This window comes from Polypterus senegalus, chromosome 2 (assembly GCF_016835505.1).
Source record: "Polypterus senegalus isolate Bchr_013 chromosome 2, ASM1683550v1, whole genome shotgun sequence".
Lineage (NCBI taxonomy): Eukaryota > Metazoa > Chordata > Cladistia > Polypteriformes > Polypteridae > Polypterus > Polypterus senegalus.
Window position 1 is genome coordinate 202,046,709 of NC_053155.1, and position 25,093 is coordinate 202,071,801.

The following is a 25,093-nucleotide window of genomic DNA, read 5'->3' on the forward strand; positions in this document are numbered from 1 at the left end:
AGAACATCATACCTTCAATTAAACCTGGTAGTATGATATAATGGGGATGCTTTGCTGCCTCAGGACCTTGAATAACTAGCATTATTGCAGAATCCCACACTTTACCAGAATATTCTTAACAGCAATGTCCAGGTATCTGTTCATGACCTGAATCTGAAGCATCATTTGGTTGTGCAGTAGAATAATTAATCAAAACACAAAAACCTAGCCAAAGTAATATCTTGAACCAAATGCCATGGCAGAACCAGAAACAAGTTTTTCACACTCACAAACTTGCTAATATGCCTGAATGAAAGCAGTTCTGCAAAACAGAATGAACTAAAATTCCTCAAAATCCTTATATTATTTTGGTTGTGTCCGTTCGTGCTGGATATAAACAATGCTTGCCTTAACTAATATATCCCTCCACAACAATAGCTAGGAATCACTGTTCCTGGCAGAGTTTTGGTCTTAGGCTTATCTTCAACTCGTCAATTCTTCAATGTGACCAGTTATCGACTGTGATATTTGTTTATTCGCTGTATGCTTTGTTACTGACTGAAACTGCATTATGACACTACCATTTTACATCTCCTTTTTTCCTTCACTTCAACGTAAGCCTCCCAATAAAATGAAAAGGAACATACAGCCTAGTTGCGACAAACAAAAACGGCCTTGCTGGCCTACATAATCACAGCAACGTACAGAAGCAGAAACATCTCCATCACACCAGACCAACCAGCACAAGCAAGATGTCTTAGAACAACAAAGACAACATATGACAAACAACAGAACAACATTATCCGAAGATCAGCAGCAGCAAATCTTGCACCAGGACAGTGAACAAAAAACTAATTACACACACAACCTTTCTGAAAAGCAGCGGCAAACTGCCAGACAACAAGAAATATTACAACGGAAGAACTACAGGGATTCCATAAAACTGACAACTCAAAACAAGATATTCTCTTTATATTACGGCATTGCAATTCCCTGTTCATTTAGCATATTGTATGACTATGACCAAGTCACAACGACAAACATTTAATAACATAAGAGTTTATTTGCCAGGCCCTGGTTTTACCCATGGCCAGTTGTACACTACATTTTCCAGAGTTACACAGAAACCCAGGTTAAGCATACCGGTACTGGCAGGTTACACACAGGGGAATATTTTCACTGACAATAACGTTTATGTAACAAATTGCGTTCTCCGACAATTATTATAGATGTCAGTATACTACATTACCTGACAGCCACAGTTCATGCATACTGACTTACATGTGCCCTGCATTTTTGTATCAGTATGCTGCTGCTCGATTATGTGAATTTCCCCTTGGGATCAATAAAGTATCTATCTATCTATCTATCTATCTATCTATCTATCTATCTATCTATCTATCTATCTATCTATCTATCTATCTATCTGTTTCCTTTCTTATCCAATATGTTCTGTTAACCTATTCATGTTACACTTTGTATTGTAAATATTGATGCTGTTGTAAGTGACTATAATAACACCCCATACTAATCATGTGACTATTCTAATTTGGAGTCATCTCACAAGTCACTACTTAATAAAATAATCTCCTTTCTTACTGTAACATGTGATGTATTTCTGTCCATCATCATCATTTCATTAACACTTTTATTCTTGTGAAATTTTCTCAAGCATGATTTTCTAGTTTCCTCTTATTTCAGTTAAATGTGCCGCAACCAAGTAGCTAAACTATGGAGTCACATTGGTGATAATGGTATTGGATGACCTTCTTTCTTGAATAAACAAGTATTGATTTAGGAACTGTATTGTGTGTTCACTTTTTCTAATATTGCAAGTTGTCTGAAGGTCTGAGGTCATTTATTGTGTAAACAATACAAAAGCACGATATTGAGGACAAATACTTTTTCACAACACGGTGCAAATGTCCACATCTAACTTCTGAGATGAAGTGTGTGTTTATTGTAACTGAAACTGTCCAGTGTTCATGCCAAAAATATTTGTTATAAAACTAAGTTATTTTAATAACTTTCATAGACTTCTGGACACATCTGTCTACATTGGTGGTATGATCTTCAACGTGTACGTGTTATTTGGGTTTCCTATTATTTTAATGGGGTGTTCCACACTTGATACAGAATGGTAGTTCCGTGATTATAAATGCACTATATATATATATATATATATATATATATATATATATATATATATATATTATTTTTAATCAATACTGCCAAATACCCTACTGCCTAGGAAAAAAAAGGACTGGTTTGACAATTGTCAGCTGCTTTCAAATTAATAAAAAAGGCCCATTATACAGGCACACAGCGAGACTGGCAGATTGGAAAAGGTTTTTTGCAAGTCAATGGAATTCTGTTAAAATGTTAACATTCATTTTGTAGAGTTACAGACAACTGAGACAGATTTATCTCAGATTCTGTGTTTTCAGACAATGAATAAAAGAAACCACTTTCAATTTAAGCAGCACAAAGAGAATTCCAATTCTGGTCAGAAACATAACTCTAATTAATAAAACATAATGTGGTAAACAAAGGGAACTTAATAGATTCAGCCACAATGCTGCTTTTTAAAATGTATTTGCTGAGCTATCTAATCTTCGGTGACATTAATCAGTCACATTTTTTTTTCCAGCTGAGAATTGCAATCTTTGTTATTAAATCAATCAATTGAATGAAAGGCTATAATATGAAACGTGAAATGCAAAAGAATACATCAGTGTATTTGCTTATTAATTCTAGCTCAGGTTTTGGTAACAAATTTTAATATGGACCTAATACGTTTCAGTTAGATTTGACTAAACAATGTTTCAGTTCTGAGTTTAAGTAGAATTCATATCCTTATACATATTTAAAATAGATATTTAATGTTAATGGTAAAGGATACTTTTAATTTTAAGCGTAGACAGATTTTGAAGTTTAAAAATAATTGGAATTTGCTTATTTTAGTGGAGTGCTTTTGCCATTAAGCTGTCAACTGCAAAGTTTTAAAATAACCCTAATTGGCTTTTTAAATGTCACATGCAAACAGCTCATTCATTGGTTGTCTGTGCTAATTAGGAATACAGTCCTCCCAGGTAAGTGTTCTACACTGTTAAATAGGAATAGCAGAATAAAAGAGTACTTGGATTAAGTAGGTTTGGGTATGTTCTACATGTATGTATTGGCTGTTGGACTGCAAATATGTCAGCTACCTATAGGACAGAGTTATACAATACCTACAGGGCAGAAAGGTCACTTACAGCATTCTGACATTTGCTCAAAATATAAAAACATATTTCTATTTGTAGATATCTTTAATAAGTGCTGCTATAATAAACCGTTTACTATATTAAAGGATTCTAATTAATGGTTTGCAAGAAAATAAAAGGACTTAGAGAGAGTTTTCTCTTTAAGGGTATGCCACAGTTGCAGTTCTCTGGATAGGTCTTTTAACTACTTATATTTTTTTTATTATGTAAAAATAACCAAAAGTCAAGCATATATGTACAGGTATATCACCTTTGTATGCGATAGACTATAAGCCTGGTAGCCATGTACTGTAAGCACCCTGAAGTCTCAGAAATTCATTGGCCTACCAAACTTAACTTTAGTAAAGAATTAAAACCTCATAAAGTAAAACTGAAATTTATGTTACAATCTACAGTTCAAACTCAGGATTGTATTTAAGGTAATTAAAATATATCTTCTAATTCTGTGTAAGATATGCTGATAACAAATGTTGTCTTAATACGTAGTGAACTCTGAAGGGGTAAACATTCATTGAAAAACATTTGATATTGTCTCTTTGCTCTTTAATGCAGTTCTGCTCAACTATTTCTATAGGTAAGTTAACAAAGCTTATTTTTATGGATGCTTCACAGTACCTGGGGCCTCATTTATAAAAGTTTGCATGGATTTGAATGTGAAAAATATGCACAATCCAACAAAACAGGAAAATACAAACAGCCAAAAAAAAATCAGATTTATAAAACTTGTATGCACATATACACATAATTTACCATTTATAAATCACAATCACCTTGTAAATATGTAAACATGAATGTGCTTTGAATATCCAAGTACGGAGCATGCTAGTCAACCTCATACCTATATCATCACGATGCTGCAGAACTTCATTGGCTGGTAGAGCAGCTCACTTCTGACACATTGACTCCCTTCCACATGCATTCAAGAGTATTTGGCTATGCTGCACAACCGAGAGTGCAAGATCATCAGCAGCAGTATAACTCTGTATTGGGGTGTCCAGGAAAGGCTTACGGCACCATGTGGCACATGTAGTGACATGATTGGTTGTTACAATGAATAGTACAGGCCATATGAAAAACCCTCACAGGCCTATGACCACACTGCCTGACTTGTCCTGCCTCTCTCCACGATGCTGTTCTCGTGGCTCATTTTTTTAGTCCCCTCTCTGCTCTTTTTAAACTGACCCTTCGAATGGGGGACAGGTGTGCATGCGCTGCTCCCTTTGAGGAAATTAATGAGGCACCTGCCTGACACACACACTCGGACGTGTCTTTGCAATCAGGCGGCACACCCCCATTCATCCCTATATTAGCCAATCTGATAAGCTCTTACTAATAAAGTACATAAATTTTAATACACTCTCAAGAGACCACTGCTCTCTCTTGCATCTTACTAGCTGTCTCCTAGCACCTTGTCCCTTGACAACTCCTGCTTGTGCTTCACTTCAGAAAGAATCTTTTTTTTTATTTCAAATGACAGTTCTTTACGTGACTCATATTATACCCCAATTAATCCTGATTGTTATCAGTCCTGTAGTACTGTAGTGCAATTTTCAGGCTGATTAGGGACAGCACCATGTTTATTAAACAGTAGGGGGCCAACAAGTGCCCCACTTCAATTCCTGTGACATTAAATAGAAGTCATTTGTGATGAGCAGGCTACTAGACTGAATTGTTTTGTTTGCTTTTTTGTGTTATCTCTTTCCTTTTTTGACATTTTTTTTTTCCTTTGACTTGTGCCATGAAGTGAGTCACAAATATACTTTTCAAATACAAAGCCTTGATAACAATTAATGAAAACTATTAACAGTAACAATTAAGTATTATTTCTGTCAATATGTTTCAAATCCATATTCTAAATTTTATTTGACTTCATTGTATATGGTGGTCCAGATATAATTATGCAATTTTCATTACGCTATAACTTATTAAGTTTATTACATAGAAAATCACCCGAAAAATCCCGGACCATCGAGAAGTGTGCGAACTGACGACATGAAGAATCGTTTTCGTGCTGAACTCGAATCGTCCCTGTATAAATCAAAGTCATCCAGATGATCTGGATCTGCATAATTAGATCTGGACCACCCTGTATATACTATAAATAGCAAGTTGACAAAGTTCTTTCATTAAATTATTAGAATATTATTTTTGGATAATTATTTGGCCTTTGTATTTCCAAAGTAATATTTCTCAGCCTTTAGAAATCTCATTGTAATATCAACACCAATTTTTAGAGTTTAGAGCCCACTCTAAATTGTATTTGTGATCATTCCAAGAAGATGCTAGTATGGTATTCTTCTTTAAATAAGAGTCTCTCACAAAGCATAAAGGTTTGGGGACAATCCCCGTATAATGTCCAAAGGACAAAGAAAGACAAAAACATGTTGTAGTGGATCAAAAACAATAAGTATTTGACAATCAATGACAATGACAATGTCAAAATGGCGTTTTTATACAGAGACAAAACAAAATGGGAACGGGAAGTGAGTTGGCGGGAGATGACGTTGAGGCTGTGGGATGGAAGCGAAGTCATCAATGATGGCACGGAAGTGATGTGGCATAGGGAGCGATGTCATCAGGAGGAGCCGGAATTGAAGTCATGTGAAGGGGCCGGAAGATACATCATCTGGGTTTGAAGGGTGTGACGTTTTAGGCGGCCATCTTTAGAGTCCGTCCGTATATGTTTACTTCTCTTCTTTTTTTCTGATGGGAAGAAAGAGAGAGCGGCACTGTTACCGTATATCAATCTTTCGTCTCGCGATGTTTTACTCATCTTTGAGCTTACCGACTGTCTCCTAAGCACATGTGTGTGACACTAAAAATAGTTAAATATGCATTGTTACTGAGATAATTTTGAGATACAGTTTCGGTTATAGTTACTGCATATAAGAAGAGCCTGCCTAGTAAATGCACACAAGCACAAGAGTGGCAAAACACCATCAGCTTGGTACTAAACCTGTGGTATGATGCAGCGACACTGTGTTATTCCAATTTTCAATATCTTCATTATTATGTAATGACATGAGTGTATAAAAGAAATTCATCTTCTTATTGTTGAAATTAAAATTTCTTGAGTGCTCAAATGTTTTTAAAACATACTTTTCAACAGTCTTTTTATTGCAGAATAATCTAGCCACAATGCCTCCCTAATAATTTACCAAATACATTCATCCATTCTAGAACTAGATTTTTCCATTGTAGAGTCAGTGAGAGAAAGATGTTGTAAGCATCCGACATGCTGCAGCAGGGACAAACTTTAAATAGGAAGTCATTCATGCTGGGCCAATTCAGATATTTGACTTATCCCAAAATTTATATTGGAGAATATCCACATGAGCATTTGAAGAACATGTAGACAGTCAGCAGGCCAGGAATCAAACCCAGCTTTCTAGAGCTAAATAGATGCATTGTGAAATGTTGCCTTAAAAACGTATCATTTATTTGAATATGTGTCTCATAAATCCGAAACAACAAACCGTTTTACTAAAAACAGTTTTACATTATCATTAACTTAGTACTTGAAAATCAGCCTAAAGTTGTTGAATACAAAAACTGCAGAAAATATCTTCTTTACTTATTTATTTATTTTAAATAAACACACAATTTGTTTATGGTAAACAATTAAGTTGGATTTTATTACCTTCAAGCAGCTCAAGGTCATGGTTCACACATAACTACTGAAAATATAAAGTTGCAATATTCCAATGTCCATAAATATAATATTGAGAGATTTATTTGTTACTACAAACCACTTATGTGTTCACACCCAATAAAAGTGCCCACGATTTAATAAAAGCAGTATACATGATTAGCCACACTACATGTGGTGCAGGAAATTATCAATAATTGTACATTAATTATGAATTATTGGGATTTTTAAAAGTTGTGCAGTAGGTGCTTTTGAAGTTCAGCTTGAGTCTTTATCAGACTATTCTGCTGTAAAAGAAAGATTTTTTTAGCACTATTATTGAGAATACATGGGGAAACTATTTAAGTCTGACTCCCTGAGTGAACACCTTACAACCTTCCAAGTACCATGGGGTATTTGCAGCACCTCAGGAATCATAACTTTTTGTTTCTGAAAATCCCTTTTTACCAACTACAAGTAAAATTTATAGCAGCTGTCAGATAAGAGAAAATCAAGTCCTCCCTAGGCATTCCTGACAGCATATTCAATCACGTAGCTTTGACAGACTTGACAGGTACTAGCAATGGCTGACAGTAATCGTGTTGGCACTCTGTATGCTGCATATCTGGCAGGGGGCAAGTTGATTTCATAAACCATAAAGACAAATTAATTGAGCCAAGAAGCCATTAAAAACATGAAGGTGTTGTTGGAGAGCAATCAAAGGAACTTACAGTAACCTAAAAGTGCTTTTAAATGGTGTTTTCAACCAGCCAGCAAATGAAACTAGTTTAGATACATTTATAAAGGCTGAACCCCATCATCATTTAAACATCATTCATTACTCAGTAGATCTACCTGTCACTATCGGTGATGCCCCATCACTTTTTGTTTAAATCAAAGCTAAAGACTTCTTATTTTAACATAGCATGCTCAGGTTAGTTGCTGCTGTACATATTACTTTTTTATTGATTGTGGAAGTTATTTTGATTGCCGGTTAGAAAATCTTATTCTCATTCTTTTTTTCATTCTTTGCTTTCTTTGTTTCCTGTGATAATGCTTATTTTATCCCTCCTGAGTAAAAAAAAAAGACCTTAAAATGTTAGACCCAGTGGCACAGGGGATGTGCCACCATATGGACTACTTAAGGCACTTACTCTTAAAGACCCTGGGGGTTTATTTTGCATTTAATCAAAGTAGACTGGAGTTTTGCTTTTATCTTTTCAGTTGTTACATGGGTTTAGTAAAGAATCACAGTACTTTTCACTGCTGCCCTCCAGATTTGTTGTCCATTATTTAATTCTCATGTTCAGTCTTTGTCTTTGTGGGTTTAGCACTTCCCCTTCATATTTGCAGAGATTTTCTTTGGGGACCTCTGCGTTCCTCTTTCGTCCTCAAAAACATGCAGTTTAAGGTAATGGGATACTCTGAAATAGCCTGTGTGGTGCCCTGGTCAGGGCTGTTATCACTTTATGCCCAATATTGCCAGGATAGGCTCTACCCTGCACAACCCTTATTTGAATTAAATAGATAAAATAATGTATTTTATGTAATTTGGTAACTGGACTTAATTTAATACACATTTAAATTAATAATTAATTAAAATACACATTAATTCACATATTACAATTTGCATGTTAATATTCAGGAACTTTAATAGCCTAATTGTAAAGAAATATATGTGCAGTTTGTACATATGTGTTATATACTGTGCAGTACTGTATGCACGGTACTGATCATATCAGTAATAATCATATTTCATGCTATATTTCTTGTGCATTGTTTTCTTGTATCTCATTTAACCTACACTAGGCTGTCTAGGCATGTTAATGGGAGATTGATATAGAAGAATAATTGAAATAAATTTTAGAAGATTCAATATTTATTGTAACTATATAGTATATTCTAGTCCTAACAAAACTTGGAGTGCAAGTACATAAATTCAGTATGGGGCAGGGGGGAATAGGGATGATTTTGATGAGAATAAGTTATTTAACTCAACATAACTTATTTCTGTGTAAAATATCATAAAGTGAATATCTGATTGGTTGGGTCAGAAGAAAATGTAGTAATAATTGTGGGAAATTCAGAGCCCCATACTTGTATACACAAACTCATTTATAAGTAGCAGCTTGCATCAATCCTATTAATTCCCTTCGTAATTTTAAAACACCATTATCACGTAACCTATTAAAAACAAATTCAGCAAAACAGAGAGAGTAGCAGTCTGATGCTGGCATGTTAGCTTTTGTACCCTGTGATTTCAGCAGCTTGGGCAGCACTTTTGCCACATTTATTTTAAATACACAATTTATATAAGGCCTACTTAAAGTATATTTTCACTTTCACCGAATTGCTTTTCAACTGCTTTGTTTTTCCTCTGCTTTTAAATAGGATCTGCCACAGCTGAAGAGTTCTACCATGAGATACAGTTTCAGTCTGATGCAGACAAAGCTCAGCTGGAAGCCTCTGTTGCTCTTTGCCTTCAAAGAAAGGAACGCGACCCAAATACTGGAATTGTGACACTGGTCTTCAGCATCATATTTGCTCCCTATAAGCCTTACAGGTAATTGCTTGGTCTAGAAATAATATGCTGCAAATTCAATAACAGGGAAGTATGTCATAGGAAGGTAGAGGATGCACTTTTGCTGAAAACTGTCATGCGATCTTCATCTCTCTATTATATAATAAAAATCTTGGGACAAGATATTAGCCTGGGATGAGACAAGACTTTTTCAGAGAGATAATTTCATGTCACGCGAGACGAGACTTTGTACCAAGAGATTTAACCTCACTCGGGGCTAGAAATAAAAGACAAAGAGTAGATGACAAAGTAGAACGTCGTAAAGAATTCAAAAACGATGGCACGGTACACATACAGAGCAGGTTAGAGATAATGAAAGTACTAAAATTGAAAAGTCTCAAAAAAATTATAGTAAAGATCGCATTAGCGCAAACAGACGGAAATTATTGCTCGGTGAAATAGCGAAGCAGCAAAAAGAGATCGAATATATAGACATATGTGATATGACATAAGTATGTAGATATTGTTCGGATTTAAAGTTTAAGTTGGAGACTTGTAGATAGTCTAATTCTTGTTGCCATCAGGGAAAAGTAGTGTTTCTTCCCAATGAAGAGACATAACCCAAGAATTAAAAGGTTTGTTGAAAGTTAAAAGCCACATATGCGAGCGGCAGAGACGAGAAGTGGCTGGCATGTAGCGCAGGCTGGGGAGTTGGCGAGTAAAGCGAGCAGGGGGAGAAACCCCCTCGTTCTTTAAAAAAGTAAAAAGAAGGGCAGTTAGTTGTACCAGTATTTCTATACTACTTTTTTGTAATAGGCTCAGATTTTAAAGCCAGTGAAAGAAATGTGCACAAATAAAATATTTTGACTTCAATGTTCTTTAACAATAGTATTTTTTAAAAAGTAAGAATTATGTATTGAGGTTGAGGTTGGGAGCATGTGCTGATACAGTGTGTTGCCGCACCCACCACATGAAAAACCACCTCAGGATCCAAAATTAGGACCTGAGTACAGCCATGCAAAGGGTGAAACCTCAGCACTGTAATGTTACTTATACAATACAATACAATTAATTTGGGTCATGATGGGAAAACAATTTCTGTGTTATTTTAATGACAAATGTGGTTTCTGTATTTTGCAGTTTGTTGTAAGAATTCTGTAAATCCTTTAGGCTGCAAGGTTCTCCCACTTTTAATAGGTTGTGAAAAGTAGGAAAGAGCTAATTACTAGTTATCTGCATTTAATAACTGATAAAAACATGCAGTATTTTTTTAAATAAAGATTTGGTTGCTCTTTTAAAGTATAAAGTAATTTTTTTTTTTTTTTTTGGTTTTCATAGTATTCTTTTCATATTTTTACTGTAGATGTTCTGCAGTGCTTGCAGTCCAATGCGCTACAGGAGGAAAATGGAAGTTTCCAATACAGTTGATCGCTACAGAACCCAAAGTTGATGATGTTATAACAATTGAAGCTGCTGGATTAAATAAAACATCGATGGTGGGATTTAGGCTGACAAGTCAAACAAGGTAAAATTACATTTTTCGGTGTTTCCTGACATTCATATCCGTTAAGAAATCAATAATTACTATAATGTTTTATAGTGGCAGCTGTAAGATTTAAATCATATAATGTGGACTGTAAAAAGAAATCGTGAAATTCATAAAACAGAACGTTATTGCAAAATTCATTTAACAAGTTTTCACCTCATACTGGCTTTGTAGGGCACAAATGCACTAGTTGTGGAATGGTCATCACTCAGTAAATGACCAGGAGACCATCCATCCTTTTTCTAAACCTGCTTTACTAGAACAGGGCCCCAGAAACCCTTAGCCAGTCTTGGCAGTGGTGTGTGTGAAGAATTGACCAATTTTGTACAGGATGGTTGTGTCACACACACCTCCCACAGCCCTTTTATTTTACATTTAATCTTTCACTCTTAAGCCAATTAAAAGACCTTGCATGAATCATTGTTCATATTGTAAACTTGTTACACAAATAAAATAAACTAGAAAGTGAGGAGCCAGAGAACTTAATGCCATTAAGTTAATGTCATCAATAATGTATTATATAGCACAGTTTGCACTGTGTTCAATATAAAATTAATTATTACCTTAAATTCAATTAATGTTGCTTTAATAATAATACTTGATACTTTTGAAGGCCTGAAATATGCATGATAATGGTACATCTACTGTGTTGTGTTTAGTCCACGATTTGTTTTACAAATGCGCTTTAGAATGAGTCCTGTTAAAGTACTTGTTCTTATCATGAATGGAGATCTGTAGCATAGCACTTGTAGACATTTATCTAGAAATTAACTTAAGTAATGTTTGCATGGTGATTGTCTCAAGGGTAGAAAAGGCTTGAAGAATAATATGCATGAGAATTAGACTGTAGCATGTACTCTAGAGGTCATTTTAATTGTATTTCATAGTCCACTCCAGGCATTGTATCCTCTTTAATAAAACCCCTGTGTGCGTCCAGGTGTCCATGTGTGTGTGTCTTCTGGCGAAGTGCATGCGCGGGGCCACACGGCACGTGTTCAGTCTCTTCCTGTGCATTCCTTGTGTGTGCAGAGAGAGAGAGAGAGAGAGAGAGACACACACAGGTGCATGCGCGCGAGAGACAGACAGACACGCAGGCCCGCCCGAGAGACAGACAGACACGCACGCACGCACGCAGTCAGGCCCGCGTGAGAGACAGCCACGCACGCATGTACACACGCACACAGGCAGGCCCACACGAGAGACACACACACACAGAGGCAGGCCCGCATGGGGGACAGACATGCACGCACACACACGCACGCACGCAGGCCCGCGACAGAAACAGACACGCACGCACACACACACACACACACAGGCCCGGGACAGCATCAGACACACACACACAGGCGCACGCGTGCATTGTTGCAATGTTACTTTTCTTGGCTGTTTATTAGATTACGGATTTTTCAAATGTTCCCTTTTTAATCTGTGCTTAAAACTGTTTTTAGCGAGCAGGTCGTAAGGCTATAGCGCGAACTCTTGCAGTGTTAGTTTTCTTAGTGTTATTCAATGTTTTTACATTTAGTTTACTATTACGCTGTGCATTCAGTGGTATAATTAACTATATTTGTGCTTAAAATCTTAAAATATATATATATTTACATACAGTTCATACGGTCTGGAACGGATTAATTGTATTTACATACAGTCCTATGGGGGAAATTACTTCGGTTCCACTGTATTACTGTATGACAAAATTACAGGCATTTTACGGAAATACAAACCAGTATTACTGAGAGAGAAAATTAAAGGCACACAATACAGTGACGCATATTACAGCCACATACAAGGTCCCTTGCCATTTAATATAGACTGTTCCTACTAATGTTTATGCACTACTGTTCTAGCGCCCGTTATTGTAATGGGCTTAATGTCTAGTAAACAAATATTTGTGAAGATACAGTAAATGGCCAAGGCAGGGATGGATTTTATCTCAGTTACTTAAACATGTCTTCTTCCATTCATTTTCCATGACCTTATCTGACTGCTTGCAAATTCTCCTTATAGTAGAATATGGATTGCCAAGTAAGTATCACAGCTGACAGGTTAGCCTGGATGAAGCTTTAATTCAGTCTTAGAGCAATGCACTGAGGGCATATTTTTATTACAACTAATGTGTGAATCACTGAGCATTTCTTTCCTTGTACTCAGCTTCGGGCTGAAGTAACTGTTTCCTTTTCAGAATTTTGCATTCCGATTCAGGTGATGATTATAATGTGTAATATGGCAAAGGTTAAGTTGACAATGGTGGCTATTGCTTAGGAGTCTGTTTACTCTTTGAGAAAGAAAGCATTTTAAAATTTAGTTGCACACTGCTTTGAAAATAGCTCAAAGAAAGCATGTGATTAGTAATTAACATACCATGTGATGAACTACAGAGTATATTAACCTCTTATGCAGAATATTTAAACATTTAAAGCTGTCTGTTTTAAACATTGTTTTTAGTTCTTCTGAAAATTATATGCTCAATAAAGCAAGTACTGTATTTATCAAGTGTTTGAAATCATCTAAATACATTCAATCAAGTAATATTCTTGAGTTCATTTAATATTTACTGTGTTTCTCTAAAAATCAAAACAAGCACAGTAGAGTCATTTTGATTCTACACACTGAAACCGAAACAGTTATTGGAAGTATGGAGTGCAATTAAAACCAAGAACAGCTCTCTGATTAAATGATTAGTAGCAGACACTGTGGCTGGCCCTCCTCAGCTGAAATTAGAGTCTGCTTCTTTAATCGAATCAGACAGCAAGCTTGTTCAATCTCCAGAGTAAAAAGAAAATCTGATTTTTTTCTGCATGCTTTACCCTCTATTCATTTTTCAATTTATTTTCTTAACAAAATCTTACCAAAACTGCCCAAAAAATTTGAACTAATTAAGTTTTATGGCCACTCTTTAAATGCAAGGGGTAACAACTCAGATATTTGAATTACTTACCTATGGAATGCATTATATTTTAATTTTATAAATGGACAGAATAAGAAGTGTTTGCTAAGCCAGATATGCCTCCTAACCTTGTTCTTGTTTTCTTGCGTAATATACGGTACCAGTCAAATGTTTTAGAACACCCTCATTATTCCAGCTTTCATAGCATAAAAGAAATGATTACTAAAATCTAAAAAAATATGCAATAATCTAATCAAAAAGGCCTAATGTTTGGAAACAAGTAATGAGCTAGCAATTTACAGCTTTTTTGCAGCAGTGGAAGTTAATTTAGCCTTAAACATTTATGCAAACAGTCCCTACTGGTGTCCCAACATTTGTGGATTACTTACCAACCCTCTGTCTGAAGAGAACAGAGCATTAATTTCTAGCACTAATGTTTCATGGATGTACCTTTTAGTTTTTAGAATAAAGAGTATCATAAACTTGGACATTGAACCTTGGAGCCACCAATGCACAATGTGATGTCAACTGTAATAGCATGTCAATCATGTTATAAGAACGGTTACTACAAACAAAATGGTTGCATCTGAGTTGAAAAGCTGTCAAAACAGTTCCAACAGTAACCTAGATGATGTCACCATAGACTAGTAAGATAAATAACAATAAAACAATTAAATAAAATCAGAACAGTAATGTTCTAAAAAGCAAAAGCTTAAATGTATATATAGTTTTAATATGTAGTTTTAGTGGTTAATAAAGGTCCTGAGTATGACGTTAATCTGAATCCAGCCTTGCAAGTAGGCCCTTCAACTTTGGGATTGGTGGCAGGATTGGCACTCAAGCCACCGTAAAAAACCTCACACTGTGCCAGTGTGGTGCTAAGGTGTCACCCGTTGCACAGCTGCACTCGAGTCCTGATACGGGTGGTTCGTCGTGTGGTGGATGTGGCAACGCATTGTATCAGCCGATGCTCCCACCCACTGTCTCTTCTGCATGTTATTTTAGATATACAGTAGATTACTTCCTTAAAATAATATTGATCATTTGTTTTTTGTATTTACCTTTGATTTTTTTGTCCTTTTGTAGTTTGTTTAAATTAAATCGAATCTAACCTGTCACATACAAATAATACATAGTGTACAAATATGTAATGAAATGCTTAGTTGCTCAACTCTAATGACTGTGCCTTTAAGAAGAATTTTAAGGCAAAATTACAATTCATGACTTTATAAATATGTCATAAATATTACAGGTGAGGTCAGGTTGGGGAGCATGCACTGGTACAGCACGTTGCTGCACCCACCACATGACCCCCCACCAGAAAAAAAAGGGTCCAGTCCCACCCCCAGAAATTACCATCTATCTGCTGCAGCCTGGTGTGGGTGTTCTATTGGCCTCATCCAGCCATTCAGGTCCTCAACAAAGAGGGGAATCACGGCACATGACCGTAGTGGCGTAAATGACACTCCCTTACAATACAGGTAATATGTCTCATTCAGGACTCCATGAGCAACCGCTCGTTTGACACAAAGTCAAACCAGTGGTACCCAAGGATTCTCCGAAGAGACACAGTACTGAAAGAGCCCAGTCTTCATCTCAGGTCCTGGATAGTGTCAATGTCTCACAACCACATAGCAAAACAGGAAGCACTAGGACTCTAAAGTGTTGGACTTTTGTCCTTTTGCAAAGCTATGGGGAGCAACCTCATGAACCCATGCTCTCCCAATCCATCTAATGACTTCATAGGAAGAGTCACCAAAGACATGAATGTCACTGCCAAGGTAAGTAAACCTCTCGACAAGGTCAACATTCTCTGCCCAGTCAGACACGCCACTGATGACTGTGCCCATCAAGAGGTAATTAAAGGTCTGGATCTTGGTTTTTATCTTTTATCTTGGTTTTTTATGATTGGTGTTTGGCTTGCAAGTGTCCTAGATAAATAATACACAATAACTAAATTAATAACTTAATATTAGAGAGTTTACAATATGGCATCATGTAATTCTAAACACTTACCTTTTTCAAAATGTGGATGGACTGAGGACAGACGCTCCTCTTCAGTCTCTCTGAGCAGGAATTTAGGCAGCGGTAGCATTTAGCGTGACTGAAGCACAGATAAGAGGCCACTGTTGGGATGGCTGGTGTCACAGATAATTTGTTTTCCTTGGTCTGACATCTCTTGGTGTAGATGTCTTGGAAATTAGGGAGTGAAATCCCAGTTATGTGTTCAGGTGACTGCACTACTCTTTGCAGATCCTTGTGATCCTGAAGTATGCTGTTTCCAAACCAGGCAGTGATACTTCCTATCACAATACTTTCAATGATGGATGTATAGAAGTTATTTAGTATCTGGGAGAGCAGCCTGAAATCCTGAGGCATCTGAGTTGTTAAACATATTGCTGTGCCTTCTTCACCAAGGTGTTAATATGTTTGGACTAGGTAATTTCCTACATGTTGTAGACATTGCGCTATCTGAAACTGTCAACCTTCTCCACCCGTATGATGTTAATACCGAGGGGGTGGCAGTGCCTCTGCTGTTGTCAACAATCAACTCTGTCTTCCTGACATTCAGGAGTAGATTGCTGTGCTGACATCAGTGTGACAGACTGTCTACTTCATCTAGATAAGCCTGCCCATTGTTGTTAGATATCAGGCCTATCAGAGCAGCAGACATGAGAATAATGTTAGAGTCATGTGCAACCATGTAGTCATATATGTAGAGGTATTATAGCAGTGGACTCAGAACGCAGCCCCGTGGAGTGCCTGTGTTGAGCATGAGGGATGATGAAGTGCAGCCACCCATTTGAATGCTAGGCAGGTAGTTAAAAGTCCAGCTGCACAGGAAAGTGCTTAGACACAGGTCCTTGAGCTTGGAAATGAGCTTAGAGGGGCTTACTGTGTTAACTGCAGAGCTATAGTCTATAAATAGCATTCACCACATAGTTCCCTCTCTTGTTGCCCAGGTGAGGCAGTACTGTATGAAGAATCAAGGTGATGGCATCCTCAGTGGATCTTCTGGAGTGATATGCAAACAGTAATAGATCCGGTTCTTTTGGCAGAGAAGAAGATATGTAATTCTTGAATAGCCTCTCCTAACACTTCATTGGTATAAGTGTTTGTGCAGCAGAAAATTAGCCATTCAGGCTGGTTGGATGTGATTTCTTAGGTATTGGGGCAATGGTGGATCTTTTAAAGCATGGTAGTATGACTAAATGGGTTATGGAGAGATTTAATATTACTGTGAACACCTGGTGCAAGCTGACCAAAACAGATCTTGAAAATACATCCTGGAATGTCATCCGGACCTTGTATCCACTTTCCCGAAAGCTTTCCCAACGCTGTACTCCGACAAAATTATCACTGTTTCTTCACTGACAGTTACTGTCATCATAGATGTATTGGACTGCAGGCTGGAGTTAATGGCTTTCACATTAAAGAAAACAATAGAAAAGTTGTGGTCCTCTATGGGCCTGACTAACAGGATGAAATCTGGAAGCGTTTTATTAGGGTGGTCTGTCTGCTTTATTTGTTTATCTGCATTCAGACCTCTTTTTTATAAGATATTATCCTCTATTTACCAATTCCAATGTCTCTTTATACTAGAAATGGTGGCCATTTATGCTTCTCAACAGGCTTTGTTTGTAGGTAGCCTTTGTATCAAGTCTAGGATCAGTCATTCTTCAGAAAACGTTGGGTTAGCTTGTCACAGTGAGCTCTAAAGTACCAGCTCTTGTGAGTCTTGTACTTGTCAGTGTACTAGTACACGTGAACTTCACACATACTACCTATAATCAAGAGGATAAAAGTTTGTTTTTTGGTTTAAAACATCACCAGAAAGGCATGTTTTATAGTCATTAACACCTGTAGATACACTGCTGTTGTGTTGAACAGTAGTATGTATGAATCAGATTATTGTGTCAAAAGGAAACAACCACTCAGAAGCACTGATCTAAAATATGTTTTTAAAAATGCTACATACTTAAGAATAGAGTCATTTTGGGAACATCTGATTAAAAATATTTGACGTGGTTATTTTTTATTACCCATGAGCATTTCACTATTAGTTTAGGATTAATGCCAATCATATGCCAGCAATAAAATTGCAAGCATTTTTCCTGAAAAATACAAGTTTCATTTTATTTTCACAACAAGCTGCAGTATAATACACAATTCTCCAGTCATTGCAGTGTGCATCTGTCCAGTCCCCCAGTGCAGGGATATAAAGAATAAGAACCAACCCTTGAGAAGATAGTTGTCCAATTCAGTGCACATTTGTTCACACAGCCACACTAAAAATTAGACCTTTTTTTTGTTTTTGGGGAAATATATAAAATGTATAAAAAATGGAAAACTATATAATCTTCACACTGCTAGTACCCAGCCAGGAACTGGACTTTAAATAAGTTTATACCTGCCATGTGCTGTAATGTAAGAATTCCAAGGCGTGATAATCAGACACAAGGGAATCAATGTCCTATACCTATTATGTGGTCAAACTAGACTCAAGGGACCATCCCTTCATGGTTTGAGACCTATCAGTACAGCATGTGACCCTCAAAAACACCTTGCTTCCTGCTATTTTATTGGCCTGATGATCTTTTGTTGTGATAATGCTCTTTTATAATTGTACCTAAAAAATATACCCCATGGGTTCTGGTTGATGTCTATCGTGTGGGCCACTCTATAATACATGCAGAGGAAAATAAATTTGAAGAAAACATTAATACTTCCTGATTAAAATTAAGCAGGTATTTGTAATGGGAGTAAAGTTGTGATCATATTTAGTAATAATGATAAAAGAATTTAGAATGATTTGATTCTAAAAAAGCTGGATAAAAATGATCAAGAGAGTGCCAAGCAGTCAGCAGGGTGTCAGAAACATAAAGTTTAAAAGCTCAGCATGCAGTAGAAGAGAACAATACATCTGATCCATTCTCCTGGGGCAATCAGAGACTGAATGTGGATTAGTGAACTCACAATAATGAGACACGTTATAAGAATTTGCTTCATAATGAGATATAACAGTAGTGGGAAAATCTGAAGAGTAACCATAATGAAAAACAGATAGTAAATGTTCAGTAATGAAAAAAGATACTGAGTGTTCAGGGACACCCAGAGCTCTTATCATTTCAAAACATACCCCTGAGGCACTCGAGTGTGTCTTGCTTTCTTTTAGATCATAATACACTATATTGTTCTTTAAATATTATGAATTATTAAATTATTTTCCCCAAGTGTTATTTATGAGACATTAACATTTTGATTAGACATTGATTTTTTAATTGAACATAGATCAAATTAATCAGCTAATTTTGACTACTGTACTTTAGTGAGGAAAATTATTTTGGCAATTTAAATCTGCAAGCTCACAGCTGAAAAAAATGTTAAAAAAAGAAAACCTTTTCTTAATGTATATTCTACTTTTAGGTCTTAGGTAAAAAATCATAGGTTTTTGTCTGTTAAATGTAAACTGGATAATGTTCTGGAAGTAAGGGACATTTTATGATTAAATTTCTTGATTTAGTCGCCTATCTTTAAGTCACAATATAATGAGAACATAACTTTCCCAAACTTGCTTAATCCAATGCAGGCTAATGGAAAACTATCATGGTAGAATCAGGCCCAGACAGAAATCACTCATAGATTAAGGACACACAATGCAGGACCTTGTCATGAAAACACTCATGGGTCCATTTTAGAATTATAATCTAATCTAAAGCTCATGTCGTTGTGGATATGAGTGAAAAACTGAAGTACGTGGAGAATCCCATAGCAGACACAGGGAGAGAATGTGCAAACTTCACACAAAGGACAATGAAGCACACAATTCAAACTCAGAACACGGCAAACACTAATGTACACTACCATGCTGTCCATATGATGTTCTGTTGTTAGTCATTTAGGGTGATCCAAAGAACTTTTACAAAAATGTGTAATGGATACTATATATTACTAGTATTATACAATATTTTTCATCCATAATGCTGTACTCCATTTGAAGCTCAAATACCTTATTAAACAACCAAACTTGTTTTTGTTTATCTCACCAGTTTTGAACACATATAAAAATCAATGCTTATATCTATCCAGCTTTTATTTTATTTTAACAAGCTATTTCAGAGACAAGCATTATGGGGATGTGTTAGAGATACTGTATCTGAAGTACCTGGAGAAAATCAGAATGGACACGGGCTAACATGGAAAAACTGTACACCAACTGTAACCAGGCCAGGACTCTGAGGCAGTGAGGCAGCAGCACCAACTGCTTTACCTTCATGCTATGTTATGAATGCTTAGAGCAAAGACTGATGATGATTATTTATTTATTTAAACATATTTATCCTTGATGTACTGTATGTCAAAAGAAACTAAATGTTAAGCATATGTACTCTTGGAGCTGCAATAGGTTAGTAATAGGATCATCAGCAAAAGGGATATTTCTGAAGCATTACCTTTTTGTTAGCCATCAGACAATCTTAAGATGCACAAAGCCCGAACCATGTCTGTCCTATAACACTTAAAATGTGTTATTTGAACTGATTGAATTTAGCTTCTTCCAGGAGAAAATAAGAACATTCAGAAAACATGCAACTGAGAAAATAACAACATAGAGTAAGCATCACACACAATGCAGACCCACCTCAGAACAAGTGTGGGCATCCTAAGCAACATGGCATTGCAATGCTACCTTCTGTTCTCTCCTATGTAATACAGTTTGTACAGTAGTGAGCTGGCAGTTAACAATAAATTGAGGCTTGTCCTGGTTGTTCTAGAATAGGAGGTTAAGATCTAATACTGTTTTACACTCATGAATCATGTATGGGTTGAGAAGCCAGATTTTTCTTGTAAAATGTACCATATGTAATTGCACTGCTGTTTATTTACAGTGTAATATATATGTTGTTTTATGTACTAGTCAGAGAAAACAAAAGCTCTATTTTATTTTCTGTGAGGTGTTCAAAGAAAGAAACAGCAAGCCTATCTAGATAAATATCAGGCATTTGATTTATGTGACAGTAAGGCTGAAGAATTATCTGAGTTATGTTATACATCATTACTTAGCAACCCTGTAGTTTGAGATGGTTAGTCTGATAAAACGCAGTGACATGTATTTTTAATACCTGTGCAAAATGAATTTGCTTCATATATATTTAAGGGAATTTAATTTTACAAAATGAACTATGTTTAAAGAATGCAGAATGTATGGTCTTTGACTTCCAACATATGTAGTGAAATTTATATTACATTTCAGAGTTGGGTAAATATTATAAAACAAAATAAATGATTTATTTTCATATCTTAGATTCAAATAATTGTTATTCTGTGCTGCATACCATATGATTTTGCACACAGCACCATTCCTAAAGGCAAGAATAGAAAAATGCAAAAGAAAGTAACATTTCAAAAGCCTTATAACCTCATCAAAAATGTTTGATGAGATATAGTTTATTTTTATATAATCGTCATATGTATTTTGCTTTAATATAATCTTAACATGACTGTCTCTGGCATTTTTGTTGAAAATGTGATTGTTCCAGACGTATATATTTACATTCATTTATCTAGCAAAAGAATGACTAAATGAGTATAAAGACAAAAATTCGAGATTCAACTCATGGATCTAGAGCAGTGTTATGAATCGTGCATCCACTACTCTGGCTTTTTGCCCCAATCAGTTTTTTAGTTGGAATCACCTTAATTCAATTCCAAGGAATCGCAACTTACAAAATGGCAATTTTATATCACCAACACCCCATTTGCTCCCATGAGATGCATTATTAGGCCTTTACTGTTGCTGCCTTCAGTTGCTGCTTGTTTGTAGACATCAGGTGATTGACTTGGTCATCGAAGAATATTCCATTTCTTTACCTTGAGGAACTCTTGGCTTACATTCGCAGCATGTTTTGGGTCATTATCGATTCACACTGTAAAATGGTTTTGCAGCATTTGGCTGAATCTGAGTAGACACTTCAGAATTCACCATGCTACTTTTACCAGCAGTTATATCATCAATAAACACCAGTGATTCTTTGCCATTGGCAGCCATACATGTCCAAGCCATAACACTGCCTTGTTTGACAGATGATGTGGTATGCTTTGGATCATCAGCTGGCCCTTTCTTTCTCCATACTTTTCTCTTCCTGTCATTCTGGTACAAGTTGGTCTTGGTTCCATCTGTCCAAAGTACCTTATTCCAGATCTAGACAGGCTTTTAAAGATGTTTTCTGGCCTTCCTGGTTCTTCAGTGTTTCCAGTGGTTTGCACCTAGATGTAAACCTTCTGTAATTACATTAATGAAGGTGCCTCTTGATTGTACAGTTTGACAGTGACCTCCTGAAGAGTGCTCTTGACCTGGCTAGAGTTTTTTCTTTACCAAGGAAAGAATTCTGCAATCATCCACTTTAGTTGTCTTCCTTGGTCTCCCAGGTCTTTTTGGGTGGCTGAGCTCACTAGTGCATTCCTTCTTTTCAAGAATGTACCAAATTGTTGATTTGGGTACTCCTAATGTTTATTTTGTTTTTGCAGCCTAATGATGTCCTCCTTCACTTGTATTGACACCTCCTTGGACCTCATGTTGAGTTCCAGTGAACAGATACCAAATGCAGATTCAGTGTTAACTCCAGACCTTTTATCTACTTAATTTGTCATGGAATTACGAGGGAACTGGCTAGACTTGACCATGAAACTGCTTGTCAGTCACATGATCAATTACTTTTGAGCATCTGAAAATGAAGGGAACTCTGTGAAAAATGGCTGTAATTTCTATAAGCTTAATGTAATACCTTTGTTAAATCCCTAAATTAAAGCTGAAAGCCTATACTTCCATCATATCTTGACTGCTTAATTTCAAGTCCATTGTGGTGGTATACGGAGAAAAAATTACAAAAATTGCATCAATGTCCATATACTTATGGACCTAATTGTGTTTCATGGAGTAAGTAAAATTATCAAGTAAAATTCATCTTGAAATCATTGTGGAAAGACTTTCTTTTTACTGAACTGAGGTTGTTAACCATTTTAAGTCTTAAGGAACACTTGTATTAGATTATGAACCAAATGCACATTTTTACTGTTTGTCCTATAACTTTTGATATGTTCTCTATCATCTTTCACTCAGTTCAGTGAATTAAAGGTACATTGAAACTGCTTAAACTAAAGAAATCCAAATACTTCTGATGTTAAGAATACTCAATCTCAGCTATTATATGTTACATTCTTTTAAAAACCAATATTTGACTGAAAATATGCTTTGTTTATTATATGTATATTTCAAAGAAGATTGCATATTATAAAACTGCCTTTTGTCTTTGTCTTTGCAGAAATCCAGAGCCTTTCACTGCATATTTTATGCCCGCCAGTGGCCAAGAGTTTGAAGTATCACCTCAATCAGGAGAGCTGCTTCCTATTGACACGGCTGGGACCCTCATTACAGTTAGCTTTACTCCAAGCATGTACAGCAAAAAGCACAGAGCAACACTGGTAATACAGGTGAGCAAATTAAAGAAAATAGATTAGATATGTTCCTTTGGGTAACTTAAATTAGGTTTCTTGCAATCATCGGCTCTTTAACTCCTTAGGGGTTTCAAACAAAGGCCATAGGAGCACAAGCAATTACTCTGAAGTGATTCTTTTGGGGAGAAAAAGAGATTCTAAAAGAAAAAGAAGCACAAATATATAAAAAGACTTTTCCAGGAAGAATTCTTGGCACAGGCATATGTCATGACTTTATCCATTTACTCCTGGGTAAAAGCTTCAAGCTGCTTTGTAAATATAGTCATATGTAAAATTAAGTCACAGCACATTTGAAATTATCTGGATTTGCCTTCCTGTTGACTTCCTGTATATAATCCATCACATCGTACCTTTGAGCTTTTGTTTCTATTTATATATATATTATGTTATATATATATTTATATATAATGTTTTATATATATATATATATATATATATATATAGTAATGAAGGCGCTATATTGCACCTGACCCAGCACAGATTGGACACGGGAGGCACATATCAAAAGAAAACACTTTATTTTTCTTCAGCAGGAGGGAACGTCTTCCCTGTAATCCCTCCAGCTACAACACAGTCCCAAATAAAGCACAAATAAACCACACCAGCACTATCCTCTCATTGCATCACCACTCCTCCACAAGCTTAGCCCTCCTCCTCCCGACTCTGGCCACTGAGTGGTGGTCGCTGGCTCCCTTTTATCAGGCATCAGGAAGTACTCCAGGTGGTTGATTATTGACATCCGGCTGCACTTCCTGGTAAGGTTGAAACCAGTGCCCAAAAGAGACCAACTGCTCCTGTTGCAGCACCCCCTGGCGGCGCCTGCGGAACCCCACAGAGCTCCAACCCCCATGAAGCCCTGGGGGAGTCAGAGGCACCGCTGCAACCTAGGGATGCTGCCATCTAGTGTCTAGGGGGAGATACTGGGCTTCCCACCCTTGTCACCCTGGCAGATGTGGTCAGGCATGGGCCCCGGCCATCTGTCACAATATATATACAGGAAGTCCCTGGGTTATGTACGAGATAGGGACTGTAGGTTTGTACTTAAGTTGAATTTGTATGTAAGTCAGAACAGGTACATTATAATATTATAAATTATTATAAAATATTATTATTATTATTATATTATAAATATTAATTATAAATTCTTGTTTACCGACTGTAACCAAGTGCTCTGCCAATGAATGATGGAGTTTCACCCCTCTCTGACCTTTTTATTATTTCTACTTTATTTTCCATGGTGATGGTTTTTCTCTTCTTTACTGTACCACCAGCACTTGCATTAGATTTGTGCTTCAGAGACATTCTTGAAGGGTGAAGACAAAAGGTTAAGATGAGCTCTTCTGCACAGCACTGTACATGCTATCACGGCACCCGTCTTCAGCATGTCTGATGTACTAAACGAGAGACAACTTCCTTGCTATGTGCATAACAGTACAAGCAGGCTTGCTATTGAGAATGAATGGGGGCGGTGAGGGGCAATTCGCCACCCATCCACCACACAGTCACCTCCACTACAGTATGCTGGTGGGTAGTGAATCACCCACCACTGCCCCCATTCAACAGGCAGACACCCACCCGAGGCACACTACAATGCAACCCCCCTCCGCCCCGTTCACCCTCAATGGCCTCCATTCAACCACAACCGGGTCACCGGTAACAGCAATACCAGCCACACACTGAGAATGAGGTAGTGGGTGGGCAGTGAAACGCCCCCTTCCGCTGCATCCAGCCTGTGTCCTGTTAGGAGCAGTAG

The 25,093-nt window shown here is 36.7% G+C and overlaps 1 protein-coding gene across 1 annotated transcript in view; it reads left to right on the forward strand.

Annotated features, from left to right (window-relative positions):
* Positions 1-25,093, forward strand: part of LOC120524451 (cilia- and flagella-associated protein 47-like) — a 644,864-nt gene that overhangs the window by 565,222 nt on the left and 54,549 nt on the right. Inside the window, exons 65-67 of the mRNA XM_039746304.1 lie at positions 9,265-9,436; positions 10,758-10,919; positions 23,148-23,316. Of these exons, the coding sequence (XP_039602238.1) occupies positions 9,265-9,436; positions 10,758-10,919; positions 23,148-23,316 (503 nt within the window). The remainder of the gene's footprint in view (positions 1-9,264; positions 9,437-10,757; positions 10,920-23,147; positions 23,317-25,093) is intronic.